This window comes from Empidonax traillii, unplaced genomic scaffold (assembly GCF_003031625.1).
Source record: "Empidonax traillii isolate 1590-97213 ecotype Southwest subspecies unplaced genomic scaffold, ASM303162v1 scaffold338:size1951571, whole genome shotgun sequence".
NCBI classification, from domain to species: Eukaryota; Metazoa; Chordata; class Aves; order Passeriformes; family Tyrannidae; genus Empidonax; species Empidonax traillii.
In genome coordinates, this window is record NW_020955531.1 from 1,292,059 (window position 1) to 1,316,178 (window position 24,120).

General features: G+C 42.0%; 1 protein-coding gene across 4 annotated transcripts in view; it reads right to left on the reverse strand.

The window, feature by feature from the left end:
* Positions 1-1,979: 1,979 nt before the first annotated feature.
* The window catches only part of ZNRF3 (zinc and ring finger 3), a 78,029-nt gene continuing 55,888 nt past the window's right edge, over positions 1,980-24,120 (reverse strand). Inside the window, exons 1-8 of one of the 4 annotated variants that reach the window (XM_027892085.1) lie at positions 17,118-17,287; positions 15,833-15,907; positions 12,380-12,511; positions 11,345-11,455; positions 9,983-10,150; positions 8,408-8,510; positions 5,906-7,651; positions 1,980-4,852 (exon numbers count right to left, since the gene is read on the reverse strand). In XM_027892085.1, coding sequence (XP_027747886.1) covers positions 4,809-4,852; positions 5,906-7,651; positions 8,408-8,510; positions 9,983-10,150; positions 11,345-11,455; positions 12,380-12,439 — 2,232 coding nt within the window. In that variant the 5' untranslated portion in view covers positions 12,440-12,511; positions 15,833-15,907; positions 17,118-17,287 and the 3' untranslated portion in view covers positions 1,980-4,808. Of the gene's footprint in view, positions 4,853-5,905; positions 7,652-8,407; positions 8,511-9,982; positions 10,151-11,344; positions 11,456-12,379; positions 12,512-15,832; positions 15,908-15,960; positions 16,015-17,117; positions 17,288-24,120 lie in introns of those variants that run through there. The other 3 variants (XM_027892083.1, XM_027892086.1, XM_027892084.1) reach the window with 3 other exon arrangements.

Here is a 24,120-nt window from a genome sequence, read left to right on the forward strand (position 1 = left end):
ACCTTCTCCTGCCAAGTATAAAAATTTTCATCTTTGACAGGAAATATTTACACTTAGTCATTTAAAAAAAGCCACAACAAAGAAGAGACAGAATATCACACACTAAGAATATCACACAACTAAGCACCACATACAAGTTCAGCCAGCAGCCCACACCTGTCTTTCTCACAGAAAGAAAGGATGGGCTCACTGATTATTTTGTGGGACAGCAAGAGTTAAAGGCATGCCCTGCTCATAAAAGCAGAGTTTCCTTCAGAACAAGAAGCAAGAAAACAAAACACAAGTCAGCAATAGCAAACGGGGGCAGAGGAAGGGAAGAAGAAGGAGACTCAAGATGTGACCTGTCAACACAGGTGTATCAGCCAGACATAGATGACAAATTTTACGCTGTTTGTAAAAACAGTTGTTTAATGAACTGATTTGCAGATGTGTATCTATAATCATTGGCAATTGCCACGATTCCGTTTTCCAAGTGGAAAAAGGGGCAGGTTCTTTAATTGAGAAGTGCTTGCTGATGCTGCCCAACTCCTGCCTGCCTGTTGCCCTTCTATTATTGTGCCCATCTTCGCACGCAGACAGGCTTTCCCACTGCACCTGAGGGTGAGAACTGATCCTCCTGCTACAAAGGGTCCCACGCAAACTGACACTCCAGTTCAACCAGCTGCCATCCCAAACATGGAGTTATCACATCCAAAGGGGGTTGGAGAGAAGTAAGGCTCATTTCCTGAGGTGACTGAAGTACAGTTCATTTGAACATGGATAAGAGGAGGGGAGAGTCCAGGGGATTACCAGGTAAAAATCTCTGGGAGAAGGAAGAAACTGGAGAAGGAGTCTGGAAAAGATTTTTTCTGTGTGTATCTCTGGATGGGAAATAAATAATGCATGAAGGCAAACTGTTTACACAATAGCATACAAACACTTATCACATAAATGCACACGCACATACACACACACACACTGCCACATATCCCCAGGCCCCCCTCTTTCGGTGTCTGCACAAACATCTTTGGTCAAACTGTGCTCTCTGCTGACAAAACGAGTAGCACAGCACTGATTATCACTTCAGTGGGATCGGTGATTTCATGATCCAAGGCAAGCATTTGGATCTAGCTTGACTATTCAAGCTGCGATTCATCCAGTTGCGTCCGCCTCTATCATGCTGGTTCAGGTGTCGAAACAATTTTATTTCAGGACAATAAATTATTTTTACCTCAAATTGTATCAGAATTAAGTTGTCCTGCCACGAGGAACAGGCAGGTTCCAAACAGAAATGAGGACTTCTTTAGCAGACGTGGTACTTCTCCTGTGCCTGGAGGGCTCAGGGGCTTGTACGACACCTACCTGCTGCTCCCCAACAAACCTGCACGCTGTGCAAAGGCCCACTGCTGATGGGTAAGGACTGCCACACTGCACTCAGCTTCCCTGCACTTCCCTCCCCATTTCCCTGGCACACCTCTCCACCCACCTCCTCCACAGCACACCCTGGTGCACTGCGTTCCTAACCCTCCGCTTTTCCTTCTGTGCCTCCCTTCCTCTGTAACCTTTGTTTCCCTGCAATGGATGGAGCCTCTCCCACCTCAACAGCAACCGCAGCCAGGTGTGAGCAGGGACAGAGGCACCAGGCAGCCCCCATGGAACACTCACCCTGTTCACTCGTGACTGGGGCAGTATCAGGAAGACAGTTAAACCTGGGCAGTGCTGGACTTAACTGTGCACAATACCTGGTAAATTCATCTGTGGCAGATGAAGATTCAGTGGTCCTGAGAACGTTATGGGTTGCCTCCAAAGAAAACCACAACCACCTGTGATCTCTCTGTGTGTCTACGTATATACATATCCAACTATCTATTATTTAAAAAAAAAAAAAAGAAAAAAAATGTTGTTTATTAGAGTTCATCTCGGCATATCTAGGACTGTACTTTGAGGAGAACAACTATCTGTGTCCTTTCCCCCAAAACAAGAAGAACAACTCCCACATGTATATGCAATAAAACTGTATTTTTGTGTGGTTTTGCCTTTTTTTTTTCTTTTAATACAGACATTTGTACACTTTCTTACAAAACTGCAGGTAACTACAACTTTTCTTAAATCATTTTTGGTCGGCAGGTACTGTAAAATCTTTGTGTGCAATTATCATGTATTTACAGGGCCTCGTGTTAGTGATTTTCAATGATTATTACAATAATGTCACACACTCTCAACATAAGACATGGCTTAAGATAAATATATTAGTAAATAAATATTCTGAGAACATATTTCCATAAATGAAATGTGCTGCTATACATATACAGAATATATACAAGATGCTTTCTAGCTTTTAAAACATTTTTAAAAATGGTAATGAAGGAGAAAGAGCCCTTTGACCATATTACAAATCTTTACAGCAAATTTTATACAAAACAATTTTTTTTAAGTGCTATCATTTTAATTAAAAACATTTTAAATAGTGCCTCGTGAGCCAAACACAATGACAACTGTTCATGTAAGTAGTAGAAAGGCATTTTGTTATAAAAACCATCTCTCGTGGCCAGGTAGCCTGTAAGTCTGCAGGGACATACAGGTAACAGGGACGTAAGTACACGTTGAACGTAAAACCCGACACAGAAAGCAGGTGCAGGGTGTCTGTGGTATGGCCTGCAGAGATTGTTGTACTGGCAGAGATTTCCACAGCAGGGGAATGAGACCAGTACACCCAGAAACATCACGAACCAGAATGTTCAAATCTTTTTTAGAACCACATTTTACCACAACGTGCCATGTAGTTACAGAGTACAATGCATCTCAGGTGGCTTTCCACAGTGCCTCACAAAACACCAAGCAGAATAACCAAGCTAGTATACCATAGCTTCTACAATGCATTTCTTTTTTAGTGGAGGAAGGAGAGGGTAAGACTTAAAAAAAAAGCAAAAAACCACAAACCTTTAGAGTTTATTCTCCCAGCACATACCACTTACTTCAGTCATTCAGAGAATGAGTAAGTTTTTAATAAGCTTTATACACAGAAAACATGTTTATTGATATTTTTCTTTTAATCTTATACCCAGATACTGCCTTGTATTAATTCTCTGAATAGCTGGATTTTGGTGCTTGTTGATTAGAAAGATGTAACGTGAATTCCTTTAAATATAACTTTTTTCCTACCTTATTGGGTACAGAAAGCAAAAGTAAACAGACGATTGTATTTGTTATTTCTCAGATGTTCGCTTCTTTTAAAATATGTCATTTGGGACTATAGAGAATACAAGTTAAGTTTGCTGGGTCTCACAACTAGCCCAGTGCTGTCAGGGACACTGCTTTGGCAGAATATGTAACATGAAGCGTACATCTCTATTTCATGTCTTAAGTATTTCCAAAGTGTACTGAAATTAGGACAAATCTTTTCAGAAGACTGGCACTGTGGGCATTAAATATTTAGTTTCCCTTTAGAAGATTTCCTGCTGTGAATACACCACAGGATGACACTGTGTCCTCAGGCACATGCAGCATGACAGGCAATTTAACCCATGCTATGGTAGCCTCTTACTCAGAAGCCGCTGTTTCCACAGGAAACAATTGCTATCAGAAGTGACGACATGTATTATCTCATGATAACAAACATCCCCACTGGTACAAGAACAAGAACAAAAGTATGTGCCCAGGCTAATGGGGTACAGAGAGCATTCTGTACACAAGACAAAAATGAAGTACAGCTGGCTGGGCCCAAGAAACCTTTCCAACAGATCAGTCTATGGAAGCTACATCAACCACAGCAAAGAAGAAAACATGATTAAACCAAGTTCCTCACTTTCCCTCATGAACAAACAGTGACAAGCACTGCTTCCCTTAGGCGCTCTTGCAGCCCATAAGGAAACAAGAAACCCTCTGACCTGTTTCCAAAACGAACCAGCAAAGCTGCAAGCACACTGCAAGCTCTGTTTTCACTGCACTTGCCAGGATTCCTCACAGCCATAATGGGCTACAAGTGCCTGAAAAACTTCCTATGGAAGGAAAGGTTCATTACCTACAAAGGTAATACCCTTTCTGAGCCCTTTGTTCTAGCATGTTTGAGGGAGAGGTCCCCAGTAATTCTTCACCAGTCAGAGGATACAATGAGGTCCATGGTTTAAATACAGGAAGTGAGGATGAGAACATTCTGAGCTACCAGTTCCCTACCCCCACAGTGTTGAAACTAATCATAACGGCAGGAGACCCTTCTTAGCCAAACCATCAGAGCAGCATTAAGGGGGGAGGAGGGGAAAGGAGAAAGGAGACAGTCCAATGCTTCAACTCCCTCAAAATCGCTCACATAACTTGCTGGCTGCTAGGATTTGCTACTGGGATTAGTCAGTATCTGAGCATCCATTCAGCAGCTGTATCCCTCCAGACTACTATATTTCAAGGTGCTATCTGGTTTCTAAGGCAGGTGTAGCCCTGAGCTTATCAAAGGCTGGACTCCCTTAAGTAGGAGCTAACAGCATCTACACTTAGCCTGGCTTATTTAACAAACCGTGTTACCTCTCAGCAAGAGGTCACTTCTAAAAAGAAAATATAAATAACACTTTGTCATTAATATAGAAATGGCACTAGAGCTCAGAAATGCTCCACACCATGTCCCACATGGGCTTTGCACACAAATCGAGGCCTGAAGGCTTCAGGCAGGAGGGACAAAGGAGACAATCAAGCTGATGTGAACACAGAGGAAGTAGGGGAGGGACTTCTCCACATTACCACTTTTGTGTGTTTGTCAAAGCTTAAAAAAAAATTAAGTCCATGAGAATTTGGAGTTTCTGATAAGCTCCGCTTCTCCATCTGGGATCATCTGGACAGGTCTAGTCACTGATTTGGCTTCTCTCCAAGGGATGAGATCCAGCACCTGAAGGATAAAGAAAACTAAGGAACATTGCATCTAGAATATTACACACAGTTTCGGGACCCCCAGAACAAGACACTGACTGACTGGAGTGAGTTCAGCAGAGAGCCAAGATGCTCAGAGGGCTCTCCCTGTGTGAAGAGGCTGAGGGATTTGGGCTGTTCAGCCTGCAGAAAAGGAGGCTTCAGGGGCACCCCTAGAGGCTCTGCAATACCTGCATGGAGGTTGTCACAACAATGGAACCACAGTCTTCACAGACATGCATTCTGGACAAGAGGTAAGGAGCTTAAGTTGAAGCATGAGATGTTCAGACTGGATATAAGGAAAATCTTTTCACCATGCTGGCAGTCAAGCACAGGAACAAGAGCCCAGGATGGGAGTGCACTCTGTGTTCCCTGGGGGTTGTCAAAACCTGGCTGGATAAACTAGGTCTAATCTAACAAACTTGATCTGATTTCAGAGCTGGCTCTGCTTTGAGCAGGTCGGACTAGATGATGGCCTGAGGTCCCTTTCAGCCTAGGGTATCCTGTGATTCTATAAACACCCTTAAAACAGCCCTGGCAAAGCAGGTAAGGAATATCCCCTTCCTTCTGTGAGTGATTATTCTTTCCCCTTGTTTATGTCCACAGCAGAGACTTTCCCACATATTCTTCTACAGTAATTTCAAGATTTTCAATATTTTTTTTTTAAACCTTCAGCTTGTCTGTCCTCTCTCAGCACTGTGGCCTTGCCTCCTTAAGAAACTCACCACAGCTGTCCCTGGCTGTGGAAACTCTAAGTGGGGCCTGGTACTGGCAGTTGCTTTTGCTCCTCCCCACAAAGGATGAGTACGAAAGCCGTTATAGGGTTAGATAGTAAACTACTCCTCTGTTCCTCTAGCTATGCCCAAATGAGCACAGGTAACAAGAGAACAGCACTTTGGGGCAAAGGGTTAGTTGATAACCTGCTCTAATGCAAAGGATAGAGTCGCTTTTATGGCTGCAGGTACCTAAGCAGCTGACAGCATTTCATACACTAAGAAAGGGAGCAAGTAATCAAAAAAAGCACACATATTACCTGTGACCTTTGTGGTTGCCATAAGCTTCTGGGAGTTCAGAGTGGGACTGGGAAAGAGCATTCCAGCTTCCTCCTCCTGAGAGTAGTTCTGCCGCAGGAATGATGTCGCCTCATAGCACACCTCCCTCTCGGCCTGTACCTCTCCAGTACCTTGACAGTGCAGGTAAGTATCCAGCTCAGGTGTTCCGTCCCAGGAGCTACAGCTTCCTGTGTGGGTCCCTTGGTGCTCTGTCGGTAGAATCAGCTCGCAGTCTCTGTCTTCAGGAATTATGGGAATGCGTTGACCCAGATCACAGACACCCTTACAGCAGTTTGGCAAGGTGTCCTCAGGAAGCGTGTACTGCACATTCACTGCATAGTCTTCTGTATAGCAGCCACCACCTCCACTGCCACTGTTGCTACTACAGGCTACCTGCTTCTCTTCATAGAAGCAGCAGGGCAACCCCTCATATTTTACCCCATCTGTCCTATGTAAGTGGTCTGAGTTAATACTGTACAAGCCTGGGGTGTTCCCTGACTGTGGTTCAATTCCTTGGCCGCATGTCCCCCACAGTGGAGAGCTAAGGAAGAGTGCACTACAGTCAGCTGTCCCATTGCTAGGCTCCAGGGCAGAGTGCTGGAATTCAAAGCAGCATGCGCATGCTTGCTCTGAAATCGACCCTGCTATCTCTGGATTCTTCCAGTTCCTTTTAACATCCAAGGCAGCACCAGGAGTGGCCTCAGGTCCTCCCTCTGAGGTAGTGCCATTTGGATCCCTGTGCTCTAGTGAGGAATTACTGCTATAGTTCATATCCATGCTGCAATTAGACAGTTGGTCCCCTGAGGAAGAAGCTGGCACAAGCCGGCAGTCAGCACCCACCACACCGTGACCGTGAGCTGGAAGCTCGTCCTGGTGGGGGCCCTCCAAGAGAACAATTGCACCCCTGTTTGCACCACCGACCTCACCCACGCGGCAAGGGCTCTTACTGCGGTAAACATACGGGTCATAGTCACTGCTCAAGGAGCTGCGGAAGGTGGAGCAGCTCCCATAAACCCCCTGGTTGCTGACCTCAGTGCAGTCAACCATGGAATCGCTAGAGGAGCAGTGGCACTGACCAGAACTGCTGCTGCTGCTGTCACTCCCAGGGCAGTCAGCCAAATATCCACTGCACACTGAACGATGACCGTGATAGCAGCTAAAGCTGGAGGTACTGCCACTCTCCAAGCGAGATGAGGGCATTACATGTACCACGGGAGGGAAAAGCATACTGCTACCAGGCTGAAAGGCACGGGAAGGACCCTTTGAGGAAATGCCAGCTGGAAGCTGTCCATCTTGCTCAGGGTAACTAAGGCCTTGGAAGTAGTAGTGCTGATACATGGTCTCATATCGAGAAAAGCACGCCGCTTTGGAAAAGTTGCGTCCCCCAAATTTGGGTCTTCGGAAGTTGTGGGCTGGAGAGTAAGCCCTGTGTTCCAGGCTACAGTGATGTGTGTTTAAAGCATGATCCAAATGAATAGGCTGGTAGCTTTGAATGTAGGCTGGGGACGGGGCTTGGTAGAGGCTCTGTTCACCGTGCCGCTCGACTGTAAGCACTGTGATGGGGTTCCCGTGGGGGTCCATGCTCGTCCGAGTGGGATACGCCGTTATCTGGTTTGCTCTGTGCACTCGGCCTGGGTAATGGACAGGCAGGATCACCCTCTGCTGCCGGCTGCGTGCTGGGTTGACAGACTCCAGACAGATTGGACCCGCATTTCCTTTCTTCTGTTCTGAATGAGAGAAATAAGAATGGAGAAGTAGAACTAGCAGGGAATAAAAAGGAATACACTTCATGCAAGGAAGCAGGATATTTTGTTCTGAGTGTTGTTACATTACGCACCAGTTTTTTTACACAGAAGGAAAAATAACAAAACAGAAAAAGTAAGTCAAGAGCATCTGCCTGGAAGCCTCTGACACACTCAAATGTATTTGCTTAAAAAGGAAAAGGAGCAAACTTATTTCAGGTACTGCTCTCATATATACAAAACCTGCTACTTACACAGTATTCTTGAACTGGCAGAGGCTGAGAGAGGCTGGAAGTCATCACTCAAATTTTCACTTTACACATTATTTTATACTAACAGAAAACTTTCTTAAGACAGAGGAAATGAAAGGGGGAGAGGGCAAGTAAGGGAAACCATACCCTAAGTTACAACACCGTGGAAAAATAAACCCCCATACATTTGTCTTCTTTACAATTCCCAAGGGAAAATGTATCCGTCTGCTCCACGTGTCCCCGCGCTCAGGGGCTGCGCGACGCTGCCCTCGGCTGGGCAGCCCCAGCCTGATGCCCACGGTAGGCCAGGGCTCTGCAGGGCCTGCAGCCCCTCCCAAAGGGTTCAGGACCAACTGTATTTCTGGGGCTGCGTTACCATAAAGGCTGAGAGCTCCATGGAGATTCACAAGCAGGCACAATTTGTGTTTCATCTGGTGAGCTGCCATGTCTGAAATGAAGGACACGAGAGCACCCCCACTGCAGCACTTACCTATAATGTTGTGGCGGCAGTGAGGGCAGGTGTGATGCTGCAGCAGCCAAGGATCCACACATTTCTTGTGAAACCGGTGAGTGCAAGGAATGACACGCAGTTCCTACAGGAACAGATGAAGGACTATGAAAAAGTACTGCTTCCTAACAAGTGAATTTTTCACAGCTTGTTTCTAGTTTTTTCAACCTCGCTGCTGAACACATCAATTCCCAGTCTCAAAGTGGTAAGAGGGAAAAAATGCCATCAACAGAGCCAAGAGCACAACATCAAGTGATCAGCTGTCTCTATCAGCCTGTCTGCATGCACACTAGAACTCCATGCAGACATAGTACATTTCTTTAGAACACCTTTTGCTGTGTGTCCCTGTGACCCAACACCTTGAAGGAACCCATCATTTAAGTTTTCCTTAATACATTAAATGAACTTCTAAAAAAAATTAACTAAGAGTAATGATGCACCTTGCTATTAGCAATGGAAAACACTCAAGGAAAAGCAAAACCAACACAGCATATATGATACTTTTTCCCTTGCCCAGCACTCCTATCCTTCAGCTATTATCTTTTTACAGGATTTCCTGAACCTGATGGATATCCACTGGTTCATAAACCTGCAACAAATCTTTCTCTGAAATACTGCTCACGTCTCCAATTAGCTCAGGTTTTGGATTTTTAACATGCTTTGGCAAGAGGTTCCACAGGGCTACTACCTGCTGGGGGAGAAACACCACATTTTGATTCAGACTATTTCACTGAATTGCACCCCATCCTGTATTGGAAAAAAATGTGTGACTCCTATTCTCACATTTCCATTCAGGTCTTTGTATTCCCTCTGTCCCCAAGCAATCTAGGACCAAAGAGTCCTAGTCCACTCTGTCTTTTTTTTTTTTTTTAACAGAAACCATTCAAAATATCTGATCATTTTGTGACTGACCTAATCTTTATATTGGAAGTTTATAGTTGTGAATTGACTGCCTCTATTCTATTGATTATAAGATTGAGATTATAAAATTATATATTATTTTCTATTTTACTCTTTCACTGCTTCCTTTGGGTAGAACTGTCGTTGACAGTAAGCACTGACATCAATACAGTGATGGTAACTGTGGAGTCAACAAATTGTTCCTGAACCTTTTGGCATCTCCTTCCCCTCTGGTTTCCCAGCAGTGCTGTGTACCTAACATTTTAAAGACAAAGTGCCATCAAATCTTGAAAAGCAAAACACTGAATGCATCCCTTACATCCAGAGCTTGCATGGATCATCGCCTTAGCACAACTTGTAAAAAACACCCAGAGAACTGCCTGCTGAGGCAACCCTGACTTCTTTAGGATTTGTTCCTCAGAAATGCAATTTGATGAGGGTAGGGACTTGCAGAATGAGATTCGTCGCCTCTCACGTTGTAGGATGGGCACTCTGGAGCTGCAGAATGCAGCTGAGGCTGACTGGGAAGCTCCATGTGAGCAGAACTGGCAAGTGGCACCACTTCAGTGCACAATGTACCCAACAGCCAGCCACGTACCACAGTGCCAAAACCAGCTACATCCTCAGCCCATGTTGAAGAAACCATTTATCCTTTACCTCCCCATCAATGTACTTCTCCAAGCAGATGGCACAGTCAGAGGTGGAGCTGCTACTGAGTGTGTCCAGCGCTCCACAGTTACTTTCCCGGTGTCCCTTACTTTTGGACTTGAACTTCCTGGTCTCCATTTTCTCCAGTGCTTGCACTGCAAGCCTGTTCATGGAATTCTACATCAGAGGAAAGAGAAAAAAAAAAGGCAATGCTGCTGTGTATGGGACTAGAGTGCAGTAGCAGAGAAACACCATCATAATGTATCTTACAAATCATGTCAGGCCCAATGATGTACAATTTCATAAATCAAACAGAGAGAAGGTTAATTAGAATTTCTATCAGAAGCCTCATGAAAAGAATGTATGCCACATGCAGTAGTGAGAATGATCAGCTACTTAGAATTAAAACAGTGTGAAGGAGCTGACAACTGGGATACACTGGAACTGCTCAATTGATAGGGAGCAACTATTCCAGCCAACATATAACACTTGGCCAGGAACCTTTTTTGAATCGTCAGTATTGACTGCAATGCCCCAATATTACCATATTGCTACCATATTACCAGGAGCAACACTTGAGAAAGGGATTAAAATGAAATGGTACTAAATTAATTGTATAATTTCATCCTCCCCCCAGATTTAATCAATAGCACAAGTTTAGGAAGGCAGTGTGTTGTTTTCATTTTACTGTAGAATTTATCATGCCCCTTTCTAACACTGTTTTTTAACACTGGTGATGGTCCATAACATCTTTGGATTCCTACTCAACATGCCTAAAGAAGAGTCCTGAGAATCCAGAATGCTTCCCATTCCTTTTACATGTGTATATACTGGACAGTTTACACCTAGAGATTTCAAAGTCCATTAGCTTCTGTTTGCTTTCCCTTTCATATTTGACAGGACAAACTCCAAGTACATCACCTGGAATTTCTCCTAACCAAACTTTTTACCTTGAAAACTTCTCCCATTAAGAATCCATAGATCCTATTCAAAAGAGCTGCAATTTATTTTCAGTTCGGATATCCTCTCCAAAATACAGCAACAAGAGTTGGAGCTTCTTTAGAAGTACACCAGTGCTACTGATACTCTTTGACCACCCAGAAATGTTCTTCCTTCCCAATCGATAAATGGATGCTTCTGTACTATTTTGATTTCAAGATTTAACTCAATGAACATCATGGATCAAGGTAAATCTCCTTTAAAGACATTTCCACGTTCTTCCAAAGGTCTACATGCATGGATAAAACCCCTTCCCAAAGATGGCTATTGTAGGTCAGTGTCTGGCACTTCCAAAAGTTGCGAGCAAGTTCTAGGACAAAGTAAGAGAACTTAACTTGCAGCATTCAGTGAATATCCCACTACTGCTCTTACCTGACTGCGTCGCTGTTTCAGCTTGATCTTGACAAGGAGAATGAGGCAAACAAGAGACACGACCACAAAGAAGGCCAGGAAAATTCCCATATCAAAGTACTCAGTGGGTTGCTTAAAAATTAAAACAAAAATATTATTTTCCCTTCCTTTAGATCATACTCAAATCTACTGTTTCTCTCTCCTTTTTTTAAACTTCTTAGTGGTCACTGTCAAGTGTACACAGTCACAATGGCAAAAGTCAAAGGACACACTGTTCTGTTCATCAGCTGGGATTCTATGAGACAAAACCTGGGTTTCATCTGCCACCACAAGTGAATGGAATACACAGAATGCCGATCATGACGTGTCAGATTTACAGTCTCTGAATCGCAAAACTCTGGTTTTTTCACTGAGTGAAATCACAAATTTTATGATTTACTGGGTTGCACGTTAAGTGACTGAAAATCATCACTGGAATTTCAGCCAACAGCCCACTTCTCAAATACATTTCTTAATAGAAGGATTCCATAAAAAACCCACACAAACAAAGTGGTAACTGGGACATGGATGACCTCTAGCTTTGTTCTTCTGTAAACTACATGTAGAGAGTGTTAGAAAAAAAACCTCTAGAAAAACTGGTTTATATTACAATTACAAATATATCAAATAATTAATCCATATTTAAAATACCACACAGAATTATTAGTTAACATAGGGCAGACCACCTTACAAAACTGAGCCACTAGGAGCGTGCAATAATAAAGTTACTTATCAAGAAAAAGAAAACTTATATTATGTAAATTTTTTAGCCATTTATATACTCAAAAGAATCCTTATGAGACACAGCAGAAGCCACACTGTGGATTCTATACTTACATCAAGCGCCGCTGCTTGTCCAGAGTGCAGTTGCTCAGTTTATTTAGGTCAACAGAATTTCACATACAGTAATGCCACACGGGGAGCATCAAAACACGCTCACCCTCAGGGCAGCGAGCAAGCCCTGCCTGCAGTAACAACAGCACTGTAATACCCAGAGAAAGGTTCTGAAAGTCTCACCCGTGGGGGGCGATGCTGAATCCTGGCTCGTGCCACTTTCTGCTTGTTAACGATGTTCATCAGCTTGACGGCATCAGCACCCTTCACATACACCACTGGTCTCTTCAGAGGGTCCTCTGAGCCCTGGTTCAGCTAGAACAACAACAAAAAAAATCTGCTCTAAAGGTACGTTTCAGGAAAACCACCTTTCTCCTGGGCAATGGAAAGAAGAACAAAGGAATACGAATGTGGAATTGATTCAAGCATCAGTTGTTCTCCTCTAGCATAGACCTAGGGTTAAGTGTTCCACAGAGTTAAACCTGAATTAAACTTTTGATTTATGCTGCCTTTTTTTTTTTTTTTTTACTGACCAAAACTAAGATTAGGGGAAGCAAATGCTATTTTCTGAACAGCAGCTTTAACTTAACTGCATTATGTACCACTGCATATATCATTACTGTAATCAGTTAAACCTCACAGTGAAGAAGTATAAAAATCTGCACATTCCAAGAAAATTGTCCTTGCTACATTTTTATCAATCTTTTTATTTCAACTTTGTAGTTACATTATTCACATACAAATTTCTTCAGCTTTCTGAACAAGCTCAGTATCAGAGTGCTGCCTTGTACCTAGCCCATTTATTTAACTCAGTAATTTCTGCTGTTTAACTCAGCAAACTCATTCAAAGTTACTTGGGTTCTAGCAACCACTAGAGCTATTGATGGCCAGTTGGGCAATCTCAAACACTAAAGCATACGAGTAGACCACTTAATTCATCCTGAAACTTCTTTCCAGGTCCAGCTAAGTCTTGTTAGAAAGGCCAAATCACAGAATCAGAAAAGGGGGAAAGCACGTCATGACCGCAACCTTCTGGTCAAGGCAGGGGCAGCTGTGACATCAAACCAGGCTGCGCAGGGCTTTATCCAGTCAGATGCTGAAAACCTTCGAGTGTGGAGAATGCATAACTTCTCTGGCCAACGAATCCAGAACAACAATCTGATAAATTACACACCAGAGGGGGTAATAACTTGACAAAAGAATCAGTTCTGTTGCAAAATGGCACCAACATGATAAATTCATATAGCTTATTCTGATTCTCAAGAAAAATCCTTGCAGAGAGGCTGGTTGGTATAAAACTAGCAATGCACTGAAGAGCAGATGTAAATGGTACAGGGGAAAGGAGTGAGATGACAGGAATGTGAGGAAATAGAACAAGAGCAGCTTATGGATGAGACAACACATCTACACTGTTGTTATCTATCTCTTACTTCTGGCTAAACCATGTAGAAATTACCAGCTGACTGGGCCATCATCCTGATTACAGGATGATCACTCTACTTAAACTGACCAGATGATTGTGACAGATTTCATTGAGACATTTTAGTATCCAGGAATCCCATGTGTCTACAAGCTCTGCTGGCCTAAGGCCAAATCCAATCACTGTCCTTACATTCCTAGACACATATTCTCTCTCAAGACTTTTTGTCTAAGAAAGAATTCACCTGATTCCTCAGTTGTTTTTGAACACTGCCAGACTCTTGCTAAACATGATGCTCTGGGTGCTGTTACTCCTCTTCAAATATGCAAAAGTAAAACTTAGAAACAAATCAGACTTCACAGACTGTTTCTCAAAATAAAAGTTTAATTCTTAATCTACAGCTGAAGATACTCAGATCAATGGAAATAAACCCCATAAAATCTGTAGGCGAAGCCCTTTCATTTGGTAGTAATTCTTCTACTAAATTATCTGAAGATAATTCTTCTGGTCAAGGCTGCCTCCTATTTCTGTTCACTGAGTGGCAGGAAGGATTGCCTTTCATAATACTCCACTCCTCCCTTTCAAAGCACTCTCCCTCATTTGTTCTAGTGCTTGCTAACAAGCATACCTGGGAAAACTTCCTAGAAAGCTGTCTTAGGATACTTCCATTTGAACCAAAGATACCCCTGATTAACTCTTGTCAGTTTTTCCTCCACTGTCATCCATCTGTCATTTTTTCCACAATTCCATTGTGAGTGCCAAAATGGTACTTATTTTAAAGACAAATTAATTAGCACCCTTGATGTCAAGGGTTCTGAACACTTTGGATGAGAATCAATATTCATGAAAAAAATGTGTCCAGAGCAGCATGAGAACGGAGCCATCCAAGTAATTCTTACTTTTAGGGTATGAAAGCTAAGTCTAGACATTCCCCTCCTGTTTGTGAGTGTTTGCACAGGCTACTGCTCTGTTGTCTAACAGAGTCTACTTTGTCAGCTACTGCTGTAAGCCACTAACCTCCTTCCATTTTATTGGTACCCAAATATTCCAAAATCCAATAGACTACTACACCCAGCTATTGGGACCAGTTGCACCCAATTTATTACTGAGAATCAAGGAAGGACAGTTGCTGCTGGTAGAGGGAATGAGCAAGAGATTCAGAACTCAGAGCAGTGTGGCTGAAAGTATCCAGAAGCTGTAATACGGAGAAAAAAAAAAATGAGACAGACCACATCTTTGTGAAGATATTTTTCTGTGTAGAAAAGGGGGAAAAATATCCCTGAGAATGTTTTCAAGATCAAGGCTGTAGCCTTGATGCACATGCAGAGCACAATTCTCAAAGCATTCCTTGAACAGAGTCTTCTGCATTCTTCTGTCCAACAGATGCTCATTTCAGAATTAAAGCCAGCTTTTTTAATGTAAACACTGATGGTCTCTTTTTCCCCCAAGAAATTCGGGCTGCACTTAAAAACCTTCAGCTTCACTCGTTTCTGCTGCAGCAGAAACAGTGGTTTTGTTTCAAGACAAAACAGAACTAAACCAAACGCAGACTATTTTTGTGCTTATGTTTCTTCACTCAACTCAGCATTGGCTGGATCTTGAAACATTTCACAGAGCTATTACCTCACCCACTTCAAATGAAAAAATGGAAGTTATACCAAGACTCGGAAAAAGAAGAAAAACCCTGCTTGTCCACAAAATACATAGGCAGAAATCATCAGCTGTGAACGAGAAGGAAATGGTTATAAGTTTTGAAAGAAATTTGTTTAGAAACAGGTCTGAAAGTCATTTTGCAATCTCAAAAATAGCAGCTATTCAACAATACAATCACAGGCTGGATAGGGCCAAACATCCTGTGTTTTGTACACAGAGCTGGGCAAAGAAAACCTCCTTGATTAGATAACGGGCCACAAAAAATTTGCCTCCATCCTCTTTCAAAACCTTAATCACAGACCTGAATTCTGGATTCTAGCAAAAGTTAGAAGAAAAATCTAACTCCCCAAGCTTTTCCCTTTCTACCAGATTTACACCACCTACGTTGCTTTCTACCTAACAGAAGAAGAGCAGGAAAACCACAGCATCATGTTACCCAGGGGCAGTAGCTGCATGTCTATAGGTAGGTGTGCTCTGAGACCCATATGCTCTCAAGTCTTGCCTCAGCAACCCTAAAAGAACCCAACAGAGGCCGTAAAATAACTAGGCTCCCTTCTTCATACCTGATCAATGGCATCTGGGTTTTCAGAAACATCAAAGATGACCGCTGTGGCTCCTCGCTGTACTGCTCGTTTTGCCTGCAATAAGAAAGACAGCATCCTCAGTCCCACCCCAAAAGATGACTTCTTACCTCAAAAATGACTCTCTCTCCTCATCTCCAGATAGCAAACAACATTTTGTGTTTCTGTGTAGCTAAAACAAATGACAGAATGATTACAAACACAGGAGTTCCTGAATCAGCATAGAACGTAGCTAAACTTCACTAAAGCTTCTACAATCCCTCTGTTCCTTCCTTTTATAATTCCTCCTTCAACAACTTTTTAAAGGAATTAAAATGTGATTTAGACACTCTAAAGACTTTAAATATAAGAATTCTTAAAAATTAAATTATGTTCTTTTTACTTCATGTTACTTTGAAGTGCCATCAAAAACAATCTTCCCTGTGACTTGGGTGGAGACAAGCTCACTAGTGTAGAAAATAAAGGTTGATCAGGTTCTTTACATTTTTTCAGTGTCATTCTCACAGTTATGATAAACTAGTATATCACAATCCTTGCAATAAGTGTCTCAGAGGATACTGCTTCTTCTGACCATCAGAGGTCAGAACTGTTGCACACACTCACACTGATAAGATCAGATCTATGTAAGTGCACCGCTTTTCATCAAATACACAGTCCAAAGCTGGAGTTACCAACAGGAGGTATTAGAACATATTAAAATCTTCTGGGAGAGAGAAAACAGTATTTTAATCACCAAGACTAAGACTGGTTTTTTTAACCAGTTTCTGCCACTGTGCCTCTCTAAGTTCTGTTTAAATGTTGGTCAATGGCTCCACAGAGCAAACATTCCCAGTAACTTTTCAAGCTTCTACTGCCTTTATGGATGCAGAATGCAAGAAACTATTTCTCCAAGCAATGACAACTGTCACCATTACAGTACTAAAGAAGGCAGCACTGGCCCTTTGTGGAGACTTACAGAACTTGAACTTGACACTGAGATATAAAAGAAACATATGAAAGTGATAAATCATGAAACATCACCCAGCATTTTCCAGGAAGAATGTTGGCCAGTACAGAAATGTTAGTTTGAACACCTCCAGGTCTCTTTCTTTGCTCTAATCTCATGTTTTGTTTTCATTTGAAATGAACAAAGCCCATCAACACACGAGAGAAACCAGCGCCCAAACAGGAGCTTTTTCTCAGCCCACCAGGTATTTGTCCCTTTGAAGTCAGCACACCTGGCTAATCACTAAGAGCTGCTGGGGAGGAAGAGTTAAAAGGAATCCACCACCCATTCTCTGTCACAGCAGCCCTGAGGTGAGGGCTCATCCAGGTTTACCTAGAAGGCACTCCTTACAGACATGCAGTGCCTGTAGAACTGTTCAGGCCACTTAACTGCTTTTTCAGGATGGTCAGCCAAGAAGCAAGGCCCCTTGATTTCTGAAGATCATTTTTAAAGAGGGATTTTACAGACTGGCGCTGATAAAATCTCATTAAACTGAATCAAACTGTCGCTGAATGAGCAAGTACACAGCGCAGCAAGTTTCCGCCGTCGGGCGTTAAGGGATGAGAAGCCCCGGCCGAGCTCAACCCCGGCTCACACGGGGTGAGCTTGTTTCACTCTTCAGCTCGCAGCCCGAGCCCCGGGAGCTCCGGCCGCTCTCCCCATCACGGCTCCGGCCGCTCTCCCCCCTCACGGCTCCGGCCGCTCTCCCCCCTCACGGCGCCCCCTGGTGGCCGCAGGTCCCTCCCGCGGCACCCGCCCTGCCCCGGGGGGGGCGCTCGGCGGCCACGGGGAACGAGCGGGGGACACGAGGAGGGGTTTCTGTTCCTGCCCATCCCAAAGAACAGAATACTGGAGGTTAATTAACGCCTAAACGTCTTTGAAGATACCCCGTCCACAACTCAGTAATCAGGACAGCTCAAAATAACACGGCAATGTTAAGTCCCGCTTTAAATAATGGTAATAGGCACTTGGCTTTTTCATTTGGGGCTACATCCAGCATTTAAAGATCCCAAATTGTTCTTCTAACCAAAGTGACCAAACCTAAGTGAAAAATAAATACACATGTTGGATGAGGGGGAAGAAAAAGTACCTGCTTTACCTTTACAATATCTGTGGCAAGTAAACAGGCATTTCCACAACAGAATTCCCATGCAATTTACAGCAGGAAAGATACCAGGAATATCCCTTTTTGTGATTGTCTTCTGTGGCTTACAATAAATGACTATGACTACATATCAGTATTTTTTCTTTTTTGTATATAGTAGTAGAAACAACAAAAAAATTGGTAACTGCACTTTTTGTAATTCGAGTGATCACTTTTTGTTCATAGTGACAACCTCACAGTCTGTCTTTGCGTTCAGAATCTACATTTATGCTACTACAAAGCAATGGACTGACCTGTTTGCTCTGCATGGCTGCCACACTTCATGCAAGCACCATCATCCTAACCTTTACTTTTCCCAAAAAGCGCTCCTACATCCCGACTGGAGCTCCAGAGATGTCATACACATTCTGTGTAGATCAGCAGCTAACTGCCCATCAGCAAGCCCTGCACTGGCAGTTCAAAAATATTTTCATTCTTGAATACAAACATAATAAAACACAAAATACAGGACAGATATAAGTAGGTCTTAGGTGCTTCTAAAGTAAAGGGAAACAAAACCCACCCTTGAATTTGCCCTTCCTCAATTCCTTTAACATCATCAGCCTAGGACTTCATCAAAAGCTCCCTACTGAAGAATACATTTGGCTATTTTATACTCAGAAGAAAAACATAAACAGAAGGATATGATATGTTTATTACACATTTTAAAAGGACTTTTATTAAAAATGCATAATAATGGCCTCATCTGTGTTTCTGAGGCATTTTAATTTGCCCGGAGATTGTCATAGCTCATGTAGAAAGCTAATGAAAAGTTATTTTTAGAGTGTATTTTAGAGACATACTTGTTATGAACTTACTGTTGATAACCATTACCACTACAATGCCCATTAAATACTGCCTCAGTTTAAAATCTGGCAAAATTTACTAGGCCTTGTAATCTAGAAAGGATAAGAGGAAACGCACGTGACAGAAGTGCAAGGAAAGTATCTCTTCACAACTCCAGGTCTGAGGAAATTTAAGTTGTTGCCTCCAAGAACACCAGAAAGATTTTAAGAGCTCTGCACTCCTCTCCTGTGCCAGGCAAACACAATAAGGAAGTAACAACTTCCTTGATGAGGCAAACTTTCAACCCGAGGGACCAGATAATTATTAAACAGGTGCACTGCTTCCTTTCATTCATTCAAAGCAGGTAGGACAGCAACAATGAAACCAGTAAGAAGTTCAGCCACTTCCTTTCATCTTGAAGGACCTTGCATGCTTGCAGATATGAACATGGCAAACATCTCCTCCTCTGCTTTTAAGCATGGCCTTATTCCAATTAATATGCCAGTTAGTATGCAACAGGGGAGAAACCATCATAAGAAGAAAAGCTGCTTAACAAGGTCCCCTTTTAAGAGGAAAATCATACCAACAACATTAGCCTTTATTCATTTACATTTAGTTCTTTGCCAGGGTTAGAATTCCCTCACAACATCCAGTAATACTTACACATGAGGACATGACACTCTAATCTAATGGGTTGCAGAGAGTGAATAAATTACAGAAGGACTGAGGCTTGAACCATAGGTAGAGAGATCAAAGTTCTTTAAGCACTTTTAGCTCTGCCATTTACATCAACATAGTAACACATTACACATCTATCACGAGAGTACCTTCTGTTGAAAATGGCTATTGGTAGAGCCAGATTACTCCTTATAAATAAACTTTTTTTTTTTTTTTAAATAAATTAACATCCCAGATAATACTGACAGACTAAAGGGAGAAAAAGATGCTTTAAAAGTATTGGCTGCCTGCGTAAACTACAGGCATATCCTGCTGTTCTAACACTGCATTCTCACAAATGTCCTTACAGTAAAAACTACCTATCTGTCTTCCTGGATTTGTTGAATCATTCATCCAACTGTAGCAATTATCTTCCTGGAATTCAGTACACTCTAGATAACAAATATTAATTATAATTATGGTACGTGGTACATGAGGGAGTTTATTCCCTGGGTTAAGAAAATCATAAAGATGGGGAAGGGGAGATCGGGCACTGGTTTAAGGGGTAAACAGTACAAATGCCAATAAACTACTTGAGCAAACTCTTCTATCAGGTGCCAGCATTATTGAGCTGGTCTTCCAAAAAGGGAAGCAGAAGAGTAAGGATATAGTATACAGAAGACAGTCCTATGGATCCTGAAAGCAAAACGCTACTTTCTCTCAGAACTGAGGGAAACAGCACAGCTTCAAGAGGGATAACCATGGCTTTTTTCTCTTCTCTTCCTTTTTTTCAATAGATCTAATGTTTTTGGGGGGGCAGAAAATATGGTTACTCTAACTCTGGACACAGATTGATAAACAGAGTAGTCAATAAAATTAGTTTGTACATCCTCCTCCTTTAGCTGAGAACTGAGCCAGCCTGAATTTCCTCTGTCCGTTTTTGAGGTCGTTCCTCCCCCCACCCCCACCCCCATTTCATAATGAACTAAAAAACATTGAACTTGAAGCATGTTTTCTGTTTAATCCCATCAGATTCAATATGCTATATCAGATCCCTCCACATTGCAGAGTCAGTGGTCTTTAATCTGCCAAAAGAGTGGGATTATGCAAGTGGTGTGAAGTGGAACCTTTCTTACAGCTGTCTTTTGGTCCTTTGAAATAAGCAGTCAGCCTCACACACAATGTACTCATAACATATAAGCAACACTCAGTAGCTTGCAACTTGAACACTGTGACTCCAAGGAACAAGATTTTCACTGAAAAGATGCTGTAGTTCAAGAATTTCAACAGGGACATTGCTGCCAGGAAATACAGCTGAAGGGATGAGGTTTTCATCTGCAGTATTTCACTAAAATAAATTATGAATATAGCAATTCAGTGGTCACGGTCTCCTCTTGAGCAGACTCAAAAGTAACAAAATCTGTTCCAATAATTTTTAGCACTCACAAACTAACTGACTTGCACCTATTTTCTCCATATCAAGATCAAGTGAGACCACAAAGATGTACACAGTATTACCAGAGGTACGATACAGAAAATGCAGTACCAGGTTCTAGAATATTGGCTTTTCTAGTTGCTGTAGTTGTGGTTTATCTATGACACTTCTGCAGACTTGTCTTCATTTGATTTTTTATTTGAGAGGACAGCTTTGGTGCTGAAATAAGCATTAGGAGCCAACATTACCAGGGTTTAACTTCTGCAGAGACTCTTGAGTTTAAAGAAGTCCTCAGTTAAGTGTGGACAAAACCCAGGAACTTCTAATGATAAGAAAGAGACCACTGATTCTTACATAAAATGCAGGATGAATCTGCAGGTCAGGACAAGCAGATGTTGCCACCACCAGTATTGGCTGCTAAAACATCAACTACAATGGGTATTATTAGTCAAATCTAGAAAATATCTCCTAAAGTAAGCAAGACTGTATTTCTTATTGACATTTGACTATGCATAACATTTTGGTTTTTTAGCAGCAGCTACTGTCGGGGAAAAAGAAAATATAATGTTATCTCATTAAATGCACAGCACCCATTTCTAGAGCAGGCTCACAATTGTACTTGCAAAGGCTTGGCACATCAGCCACAGGCCAGGACACTCCAGTTAAACAGTCCCCTGCCCTCTGCTTGTCATTGAGAACCTTGCATAAATCCCACAGCACTGTGTCAAATACACCTTTCCATTACAATTGTACAACTGAAAAAACCTCTCTTTCAGAGCCACACAGAAAACCACCACCAACATGTGAACAGTACAGGCACCCCCTCTCTTTGTCCCCTCTCCACTGCCATCAGGCTCAGTCAATCAGCAAGAATATCTTGCCCCTTGAACCACCCGAGGCCCAGCAAGCCAAGCCACAGGGCAATTCTGCAGGGCAGAGGAGAAAGGAGAAAAAGGCATCATCTACTTTGCAAACAGCAGAAGTTACAAATTAACCAACTGATGCTCCAGCCCTGTTAATGGACAACTCCCTGGTAATTCCAGAAACTAAATTAAGTCAAGCATAAGCAGGATACCATTTCAAACTTTTTCTGAGATAATAAGAAAGAAACTTTTGGATTTCTGTCTGAAAACAAAGGCAGAATATCACAACAAGACAGTTAAATCCCTAAGTATAAAGTACACCAGCATAAACTCCCTCCCTGACTGGAATACTTAACTTCTCTGGCACTTTGGGATATGTTTTATACCCATGCCCTAGAGATACTGAATTATGTTGCATTACAACAGTTGCATATCAGTTAAGAAGTATAGAAAGTGTGAAGCAGTATTTTTAAGCTTAAAAACATAATTACAATTTAAACCCAAAGTACCTCTCTGGTAAAAAAAAAAAACCCAAACTTAAAAAACTATGTACTTGCAGTTTTAAGAAAAATATCACCTTGTGTAATACCTAATCACATCAACAATATATCTATATACCAATGTGATTCATACCACTCAGTACTAAGAGGCTCTCAGTTGAAATGAGGAAGAAGAAAACACAACTCTATCTATTTTTGGGGTTAGGGAGAAACACTGATCAGTTCTAAGTCTACACCAAGTAAAAATAAGACGACAACATTTATTTAATCTTGAAGACAGCAAAGCCTGCCAGTTGCAAATCTTTTGAGACACATTTCAGAGTCATGAGGCTCCATTCCCAAAGCCCTGCCCTCTGCTATCACAGACCATTCTGTGGGCCAGCAGTCACAAAGAGAAGGGTGAGCACTGGAAGAGATCAAAGGAGGGAACGGGGGTCCTGAACTAGATTACATATTCACAGAGAGCCAGCACACTCAGCAAGAGGTGGGTGGCAGCGTTCAGGACAACCGCTGGTGTTTGACAGAAATGCTGCTACATATTATAACTCTTCCAGCTTTTTCCAGGCAACAGAACTTCTATACACAGTTCCCTCCAAAATATAACGGTCACAAGATGAGTGGAAATTATGTACTGAACATGTACTATATCCTGTGCTATAAAATACCACTACAGACAACCCAGATAATTCTTAACTTTATCTCTGCACTGAAGATACACTGAAAGTAGATGAACGAGAAACAAAGTAGGCCTAAGATAAATACATAAACATACATACAAGCATGCTGTGGTGCTGAGAGAAGCTAATGAGAATTGGAGATATGGGAAAGCATTGGAGGAGTTGTAAAACAAAGGAACTATTAATGTAGACCACTATAAAAAGCCATCTCTACAGTACCCAAACTGTGTAAATAGAATGTACCGAAGTTTCCTCCTATCTCAGATACATAAGGCATATACTCTAATAGAATACTACCTTAAAATTGTAATTTGGTATTTATCTACATCAAAAAGGAAAACAAAGAATTATAAGAATTATGTCTCGCATTTAGAGTGGGAGATGGCAAAACTTCCAAAAATTTCAAGTAAGAAATCCATCTAACCTCAGTCAATTTAATGGGAAAGTTTAATCCTTGTCAGAAACAAGCCTTACCTTATTGCAGAAAGTTCTTTTCAACAAAACAAAAGTTTTGGGCCATGGTTCCCAACTCACAGCCTCTTTTATTTAAATATTTTAGTAAATAGGAGAAATTTTAAGTAGTTTCAGCTTGTGTGCAATTATGTAAAGGTTACAGAAGCACTTAACAGTAGTTTATCCAAGATATAGTGACACATCTAAATTAACCAAAAATTCCTCGAAGGTTGAAGAGCTTTGTGCTCACTAACAGCATTCTGCTATCCTTGAAAAGATAATATGAACATGACCTCAGCCCACCAAAAAAAAATGCTAAGAAGAAATGAAAGCAAGCATAGCTAACATGAAAAACCAGGAGTGATTCAGGCCAGCTTGGGGTCTACACCTCTTTTCAAATGTCAGAAACTGACAAGAATTCAGAGTGACTTCTGCTTAGTATCCTCTGTCCTGCTTAGCCTCATCCTCAGGTAGCTGGCCTTCATCAATAGGTTGGTATCTACTGCGAGCAAGAACATTTTAGAGATAACACAGTCATCTGAGATGATGAAATAATAGATCCAAATCTTGACAGTGACAGCAAATACACTGCTTGTTGCAGGGTTATTAAGTGCCTGCATGCAATCCATGACTATGCTCAGACAGACATCATGTATACCAAGGTGAGTTGTCAAGCAGCAAATGTGTTTTCACTTCTATACATATTAAAGTGCTGTAGCAAATTTCTCTGCAGGTTCTGTCCTCTTTGTCAGGGATGAGCATCTGCATCC